Here is a 9371-nt window from a genome sequence, read left to right on the forward strand (position 1 = left end):
GTGCACTTAACTAGATCTTGTAGCTAGCAAGACAAATAATATGTTTCAAAATTAATTGGCATTTCAAAGTAAAAAACGTGCCTAATAAATGGAAAGCAGCACAGATTTGTTCAAGGCAAAATGTATTTGAGTAAGCTGGTTAAGTTCTTGAAGAAGTAATGTAAAAGGATGTCCAGGATAGTTTAATTAATGCTGTGTGAATGAACATTCAGAACTCATTTGAACAATAACCACATAATAGACCTGTTAACAAGCTTAAAACGATATCATTTAAGGGATAGTGGTAACATGGAAACAAAATTGGGGAATGGACATAAAAGAGAGAGTAACGGTGAATAATTGATTTTCAGATAGGTAAAGAATATAATGATTTTCTCCAGAGGTTGATATTAAGAGCACTGCTGTTCTGGACAGGGTATCTAGGTCATATTTTGAAGTTTAAACTTGGAGACACTCTATGAGAACATAAACAGACAATGGAGCTGCATGGACGTTGTGGATGAAGTTTAATGAATTTGAACTTTAAAGTAATACAATTCAATAGCAATAATAAAGAGAGGAAATAGAAATTAAATGGATTTTAAACAGTTTTAAAATGACGCGGGTTTTGAAAAACATGAAATTATAAATGCACAAATCTTTGAAGGTAGCAGGGCAAGATGAGAAACTCAATTTAAAAAGATTTTTTTGCTTTATTACAAGAAGGCTTTGCGTTCAAAAGCAGGGAAATTGTGCTGAAGCTTTACAATTTACTGGTTAGGCCTGAGTTGGACTATTATGTTCAATTGTGGGCATTGCATCTTAGGAAGGATGCCAGGGTTCTTGAGAGTGTGTGGAAGAAATTTATTTTCCTGATGCTAGGTCCTGGGGACTTGTCAAGAGATTGGAAAAATTAGGCTCATTCTTACTGAATAGAAACAGAGATTTGACAGACATGTATCAAAATGATGAACATTCTGGATGTGAATTTGCTCGCTGAGCTGCAAGGTTCATTTTCAGATGTTTCGTCACCATTCTAGATAACATCATCAGTGAGCCTCCGTGAAGCGCTGGTGTTATGTTCCGCTTTCTATTTATCTGTTTAGGTTTCCTTGGGTTGGTGATGTCATTTCCTGCATTGGTGATGTCATTTTCTGTTCTTTTTCTCAGAGAATGGTAGATGGGATCTAAGTCAATATGTTTGTTGGTGAAGTTCCCATTGGAATGCCATGCTTCCAGGAATTCTCATGCGTGCCTCTGTTTGGCTTGTCCTAGGATCAATGTGTTGTCCCAATCAAAGTGGTGTCCTTCCTCATCTGTGTGTAAGGATACGAGTGATAGTGGGTCATGTCATTTTGTGCCTAGTTGATGTTCATGTATCCTGGTGGCTAGCTTTCTGCCAGTTTGTCCAATGTAGTGTTTGTCACAGTTCTTGCAACGTATTTTGTAGATGATGTTCGTTTTATTTGTTGTCTGTATAGGGTCTTTTAAGTTCATTAGCTGCTGTTTTAGTGTGTTGGTGGGTTTGTGGGCTACCCTGATGCCAAGAGGTCAGAGTAGTCTGGCAGTCATTTCCGAAATGTCTTTGATGTAGGGGAGAGTGGTTATGGTTTCTGGGCACATTTTGTCTGTTTGTTTGGGTTTGTTGCTGAGAAATCGGCGGACAGTGTTCATTGGGTACCCATTTTTTTTGAATACGCAGAAACCATAACCAGTCTCTTTTCAGGGAATTGAGCGAGTCCCATAGCCATTACTTTTGGATGGAAACTGGCTGCCTAGCCATTCACGAATGTCAGGGTCGCACGTGTCAGCTGGCATCAAGTTACTATAGCCTGTCAAATCCTGAATACTGAGCTACGGGTTATACACACAATTGAAAAAAAGAACTGGGACCAAACAAACATAAATAAACTAACAGAAAGCATCTGCTAGGACTATTCCTTATATGTATTAGACAAAATACCAATCGTGTTATGTTAACAAAGTGTGGAGCTGGATGAACACAGCAGGCCAAGCAGCATCTCAGGAGCACAAAAGCTGACGTTTCAGGCCTAGACCCTACATCAGAGAGCTTCTTGCAATGGAGAGAGATTTCCTGAGGTTGGTCCGTAGGGAGGAGGGTAATGTCTTCAGGTTAGGCATCCCTGGAAGAGGCTTTGCAGTGAGGTTAAAATTGTATCAGTGATAATGGGAACTGCAGATGCTGGAGAATCCAAGATAACAAAGTGTGGAGCTGGATGAACACAGCAGGCCAAGCAGCATCTCAGGAGCACAAAAGCTGGCGTTTCGGGCCTAGACCCTTCATCAGAGAGTTATGTTGTTGGTTTTCATCAATTGACTTATCACACGCAATAATAATAAAGCTGAAAACGACTTCTGCTGTGTTAATCCCCTCTTGGGAATCCTTGAAAGGCCATTATGCTTTCACAGACTTCAGTGATTCAAATAACTCACGGCCGATGGTAAAGAATAACATCTTGGAACAATAATTACAGTAATAACCAATCTGGGAATAAGAATCACGGTATTACCAATCTGGGAATAACAATTAAGGTATCAAACTATCTGGAATAATCACAGTACTAATTGTTAAAGTACTTAAAATTCTGGGAAAATAACAGTAATGAACAATCTGGGGAAAAAGACTACGGTAATAAATAACTCAATTTAAATAGCCCCTTTTTGTCCGAAACTGTGGGTGTCACGTTTTCAATTTGGAAAGAACATTTTTATTGTACTTCAAAACGATATCTAAAGTTGTTCATATCAACATTTTGAGGACGCTTAACGTGAAATTGTTGATGTGTAAAATGTTGATAAGGTTTGCTAAACGGAACTGTTTTCCACATTCTCCCTGGTTGAAGACAGTAAATAGCCCCTGTTCTTGACTCCTGTGCCTCACTCATTCTCATAACCTTAACCCTATCGCAGAAGCTTCTGATAAAAACCTATCTTTCTCGTGAATATTACCTCTTTGGGTCTGTTATCTTCTGACTTCCAGCAGTGCAACATTTTATTTAGTAATGTGTGATTTTATTGCTTTCATTTTTTTAAAGTACAGCGATCAGAATTCCTAAATTCTTTTTGTTTTCATTTAATAAGCGTGGCGTAATGTGTTAGAACTCAAAAACTTTAGCTGAATGAGTTTCTTCATTTAAATTTTCAAGAGATTCCAACTCGCCACCAACATGGTGTCTGTTTTGTGTGAACTCACCACCCGTGTGTCTGGGCCAGTGTGTGTGTATGTGATGTACCCCATATACACTCAGCTCTAACACAAGCCACTGTTTACTTCATTTGTGGGATCGGTTGAATTATGTGATCTCTATCAACTTCTCCAGGTACAGTGGCGCGGCAGGTTCCTCGCATACTTCATGTGGAACTTCTGAAGGTCTTGACCCAGCCGCAAATATGCAGTCAGTCGCCCCCAGGTTTAAAATTGTCGATCAACAATATTATAAACCTGCGTTTTAGCTTCCCTCCACCCCCTCCGTGGCCCCCTCAACTCCACATAACATGTAAAGCTGTAATCTGATTTTGGCTGACCGAAGTACAATTTAAAGATGTATTCCTCCTGAAGGAGAGGAGTGTTTAGACAGCTAATGCTGCTGGGTCTACTGCCGGCTCGAGGCAAAATGAAAACGGGGCAGCTGTATGAAAATAAGTCCCGGTGGTCGGCTGGGAATACCAGATGACTGAACGCGGGCAGCGGTACGAACTAGCCCTTTCCTCAAACAAACATGCTAATTAACTTCCACAAGAGTTATTCGAGCTGACTGATGCTGCCAGCTCCTTAAGGCACAGTTTCAAAGTGCACCAGGTCGTCAATCCTCTCCACTATGCTGACCAAACAACTTTGACCGAATCCGCATAATCCCCTTTTATCGGAAATGAGGGCATCGAAGAGAGGGATTTCGAGACTGAATAATAGCCACACGCGTCCTACTGCCTGCAACTATGCATCAACCGAACGGTCTGTGAGGGCACACCCTGTTATTCAATATAACTCTTGAGCAAAATCACGTCAGACGTTTTAGGTTGAAACCCTCGCCCTCACTACCGAAAATGCACGCTCAATGGTGGTGACAAATAGGCGTTGGATTGGTCTTTTCTCCTGGAAAACTGACTCAGATGGAGAATCAACCAGAAAATTAAAAAAAAAACACTTGCTTCTATACACTGAACCGGCTTGTACTGTTCAAACAGCCCCGCTGTTGCAACCACATTGATGACTTCGTAACTAAGCAGTTCTGACATGTTAGGCTGGTAATTTCACTATAGAACGATGGTAGTTCAATGGATGCGTTTATCAGGGGATTGTGTCCTCTAGGTCTTAGAAAAACAATCTTTTACTGGAAACGCTTTGGGTGTTCAAACACAACGCCGTCATTTTGATTCGAACCGTGCATGTTGAATTATCTCACTGCCCACTGCAGGCACCTGTTGTGTGATGATGTTGGGACAAAACCCAGGTTTGAGAAGCAGACCCCATGTCCCACACGTGAAACAAAGAAACAATAATATCGTGCATTCAGCTAGTTAGGAACATCGCACGCTTATTTCAACGGAAGTAAAATGCATTTACTGCAATTGTGTCAAATACTATAATTATTGATCGCTTGCTGCTGGGAAATGCCTTAAGAAATCGAATGGATTTGTCGCGGTACAAGCGTTATTTACTTGGTCCATACATGTCAAATAGTTTATTATAACCAAAGATAACTCAATTAAATCAACAATTAAAGCGAATCCGAGAACTGATTTCCGTTTCTAGGGATAATCGAGGCATGTTTATTTATCGCAAGAGAAACCAAACCTTTACAAACGCTGCTTCGATTCACAATTTGAGAAGAATGACTAGACGCGGAATCGTTTAATCTGACCTAACATCAGGTTAATACACGAAATGATTTTGTCGATAACATACTTTACCCGAGGAAACGTACGCAGGCTGTGAGGTTGGCATGGAACGAGTCAATTTTCACATGGCTGAAAGGCACTGAGTCTAACATACAATAAAATGGGCAACAGGGTGGCGATGGTATTTACCTTATTATTATTTTATCTGTATTTTGATTGTTTTATTTATTATTGTTTAGGACTAGGGAGAGTGAGAAACGGATTTAGACCCGAAAAGCGATCACTGGAAGCAGAAATCTGGTGTGTAAGTGGTACCCTGTACCTGAGAAAGCGGTTTAATCCCATCAACATGACCGCGATGCTGCAGAAAATTATATCATGCACAAAAAGTTACACGTGTGTGTGTGTAAGAGAGAGTGTGCGAGAAAGTGTGTAGTGTGAGAGTGTTTGTGTGTGGTGTGAGAATGTGTGTGTAAGAGAGTGTGTGAGAAAGTGTGTGTGCGTAAGAGAATATGTGAGAAAGTGTATGTGAGTGTGTGTGTGTGATGTGTGTGTGTAAGTGTGTGTGGTGTGTGTGTGAGAGTGTGCGTAAGAGAGTGTGTGAGCAAGTGTGTGTGTAAGAGAGTATGTCAGAAAGTGTGTGTGTGTGTGTGTGAGAGAGTGTGTGCGAGAGAGTGTGAGAGTGTGTGTGAGAGAGTGTGTGTCTGTGTCTTGAGCGCGGCAAGACCAAGGGGCTTTCCTTGCTTTTTTCTTTCTCAACCCATCTCACAGATAATATCCCTGGTTACCTCCTTGTCGCAATAGACTGTCCCTTCTCTCCACCTCCCGAGCCACCCTGAGCGACCCAGTGGCGCTGATTGGACCATAAACAGCTCCTTCGGCAATAAAAGCGAGACAGGGCATGTGCAGAGTTAGTGCCACCGACTCCTGATGCTCATCCTAGGGGAGGCGGGGGAATGGTGTGTCTGGTGGGGCAGTTGGGGGTTTGGGGGTAAGTAGAAATAGACTTGGTTCCTGAAAGCACTGCACAGGTCCTCGCGGGTCATCTTCGGCAAAACTGTCGAACGCCGGTTCACAAGATGCCCAGAGGATTCTTAGTGAAAAGGAACAGCAAATGGTCACGGCTTTCGTATAGAATTCGGACCGAAGACGAGCACCAACTTCAAAGCGACCCCCTGAGAGTGGGTGTGGGGCCGGCGGTGTGCCCGGGCGGTCTCACTGCACAGACAGTTTCCCAGCGCGGCGCCGCGGAGGGTCTTCACTGCCGAGTGACAGACGAGCCAGCCCAGGGACGGACAGAGCCTGACACAGGCTACGCCAGCGGGGGCTGTACAAAATCTGACCTCACCGACTGGTCTGCTGCCTCCCGCAGCCCCGCCATGCCCGCCGGCCACAGGCTGGAGACCCCTGCCTTGGATAGGAGCTGCTTCACCCCCTCTACCGCTGCTGAAGCCATCAGGCAGGGAGAGAGGTCTCTGGCGGCACCGACAGAGGGTACCCGCCCTGGCAGCAGTCATCCACAAACCCCAGCTTTACCGGGCACCAAGCCAGCTGGCCCAGGCCCCTGGCAACGCAAGTACAAATCCCGCCCGAAGAAGCCCAAAGTGAGCCGAAAACTCCGCCTCCAAGACGAGGTGAGCACTTCCCCTGTGCTCGGCCTGAGGATTAAAGTGGACGCCAAGGACTGCCGGGCGGCGCCGGCATCAGCAAAGCCCCAGCTCCTGGCCGGGTACATCTGCCAGCTGTGCAGGGAGAACTATTCGGATCCCTTCTCGCTGGCCCAGCACAGGTGCTCCAGGATAGTCCGGGTCGAATACCGCTGCCCCGAGTGCCAGAAAGTCTTTAGCTGCCCGGCTAACCTGGCATCCCACCGCAGGTGGCACAAGCCTCGCTCCGGGACCAACAGCGCTGCTGCGGAGCCTGGCAAGGAGAGGCACCGCTGGCCCGGACCCCGGCAGCGTGTCGACCCAGAGAGCAAAGAGAACTCCAAGGGCCTGAGCTCCGGGGAGCGCCGCGGATTTCAGACCATGGACAGCTCCCAGCTTAGCGAGGGCGGCTCGCCGGGGAGCCCGGGCCGCCCCGAGCGCTTCGAGTGCGTGCTGTGCAGCAAGAGATTCCGGCGCCAGGCTTCCCTGGAGAAGCACCAGTCCGGCCACCAGGCCGCCGGCTCCGCGGGCTACAGGCGCCTGCAGTGGAACCGCCTCAGCTTCCCCTGCCCGTTGTGCAATGTGAGCCTTCCGTCCGCCGACACCCGCAACAAGCATCTGCTGTGGCATGCGGTGAGCTGTGGGGAGCCAGCCCTGCTCAGCCCCGCAGCCGAGCAGCAGGAGCCTGCCGGCGGCCTGGGCGGGCAGCTTTTCACCTGCAGGCACTGCCCTTCGTGCTTCCTGAGCTCGGCGGGCTTGAGCAGGCACATCGCCAAGTCGCACCCGTCAGAGAACCGGCAGCACTTCCTCCTGCAGCTAGCCACTAGGCCAGGTTGCTAATGGCCTCCAGCCACTAAGACCTCAAGAGTTCAGGGGAAACGTCTTTACACAGACAACAGCGACAGCGTGTATCATAGGGAGTGGCTGAGACCAGTAGTACAGACGTGCTTAAGAAGGGTCGAAAGGGTTAGGTTCATAAGGTTGGGTGAGGAAATGTGAATTAAACAAAGACTACTTGAGTTGAATCACCCTGCTTCTATGCAGTGCGTTCTATGTAATTATTTCATTCTTTCCAAAAAAAATCGCAAAAGGCTCAAGATCATTTCTTGCTCACTAAAGAAATTATGATCTTAAGCCAGAACTTGCACCGACGGCTGCCAACTATTTATTCTGAGCATGCAAATGACTGATTTTTTTTAGCAAATGCGCTGGAAATAGACTACTTGTAAAGTGTGTTCACTGTTCAGTGGTGGGTTAGTTACCTCAGCAGGCTAGAGAGCAATGTGACTACAAAACAATGACAATGGCACATTTTCTACCTCAGTACTGGCTCTGGTAGTTCATGGAGACCCGCCTCTTTGCATTGTCTTATGCATGATGTGCAGTGATGCCCATCAAGCTACATAAACACAGATGCTCTCTGTGACAGTGAGAAATGCTATGGTCCCTCACAGAGAATGTCCTAAGTCATTCATTTTACATCAGAGTTGAATATATTTGCACAGGGATCTGGGCAGCAAGGAATTATTTATTGCAAGTTTAAAAAATTCCTACATGAATTCGTGTATCAGAACTTCTGTGGAGTCCTGACAGGTATCTTTTGTTGTATATCCATTCTCTGATAATTGGAGCGTACACGATTTAGGCTAGTTCTTTTTGATGTTCTGAATAATTAGGGCCCTAGAACACGGACTCCTAATTGGCCCCTTGTAATGACGAGAAGATATTATAGAAAACATAGAAAATACATAAAGGTTTAGAGATAAAATTGAATTTTCTGACTAGCAGAAGTTCTAAATGAGCAAGACACTACATACAAATACTTCTGTAGAATATACGTCAGTACATATTTCCGTTCGAAGAATGCTTTTAAAGGTTTTGCTCGCTGCAATTGGATTCTACACCATCGTTTTTGTCAAAGGACATTATAAAACATGACATTTTGTAAGAGGAAGCCTTAAAGCATCTATTTTAAAAAACTCTATATAATAATGTTGATGCATCTTTGTATTATTTGCCTTGTATGTTTTGTATGACATTCTGTAAATAATTGCAATTTTGTTTATTTTTTGTGGCCAATGTGGTAATAAATTAACAGAATTGCTTTTCGTGCAAGTAATATTTCTACACCAGTAGCTATTTAATGTGCGTTAGGTAGTTCATATGCAAAAATAATTCCTACTCTGTATTTTCTTACCTGCTTATGTCATTTTTGAGCTATTTTCATACACTTTAATAAACTAAATTACTTGAAATAGCTGTGTGAATTAGTGATTCTCTGAGTGATGAACAATCAGTATAATTTAACTTTAGGTTCCAGCTCTTTGTAAATTGTCTTATAGTTTACTATCACATTTTACCCGCAGTTAACATGAAAGCAGGCTAGCTTCTCTAGAAAGAAAAATGTGAGATGACAGTATGTTATAAACTTAACTCGTTAGGTGTAGATCTACTTTAAGTAAAATAATAAAAAGGAACAAAATAGAAAACCAAGTTTTTCTATGCAACCAGAAATTTTCTCATGGCACTTAATTGATTGAAAGTAGAATCAGAAAAAAGCAAAATTATCATGGATGTTGAAAATCAGAAATAAGAACAAAAAGTGCTGGTATTTCTCAACAGAGCCTGGCAGCATCTTTTGACAGAATATTATGCACCAGACCAGAACACCCTGCCCCCCCCCCCCACCACAATGTATATTATGGAGAAAGCCTAGTCCTTAAATGTATATATTTTTAAAAAGCAAGTATAAACCATTATGTTCCAAATATGATTTGATTAGTCCACCATTAGGCTTTAATCAAAACACTCTTTATTCGAATAACACAGTTATAGTGTCTTAGAGTCATGCAGCATTGGAGCAGACCCTTCAGTCCAACCAACCAC

At 43.9% G+C, this 9371-nt stretch overlaps 1 protein-coding gene across 1 annotated transcript; it reads left to right on the forward strand.

Moving 5' to 3' along the window:
- Positions 1-5846: 5846 nt before the first annotated feature.
- LOC125455744 (insulinoma-associated protein 2) lies at positions 5847-8687 on the forward strand. Its single transcript, XM_048538136.2, has one exon. It carries the CDS (start codon positions 5919-5921, stop codon positions 7323-7325), a length of 1407 nt encoding a protein of 468 aa, XP_048394093.2. The 5' UTR covers positions 5847-5918; the 3' UTR covers positions 7326-8687.
- The last annotated feature ends 684 nt before the right edge of the window (positions 8688-9371 follow it).

The sequence above is a fragment of the Stegostoma tigrinum genome, chromosome 10 (assembly GCF_030684315.1).
Source record: "Stegostoma tigrinum isolate sSteTig4 chromosome 10, sSteTig4.hap1, whole genome shotgun sequence".
Lineage (NCBI taxonomy): Eukaryota > Metazoa > Chordata > Chondrichthyes > Orectolobiformes > Stegostomatidae > Stegostoma > Stegostoma tigrinum.

What these genes read in the sequence shown, in the direction of transcription:
- LOC125455744 (XM_048538136.2), top strand. Translation starts at nt 5,919, where the DNA reads ATGCCCAGAGGATTCTTAGTGAAAAGGAACAGCAAATGGTCACGGCTT.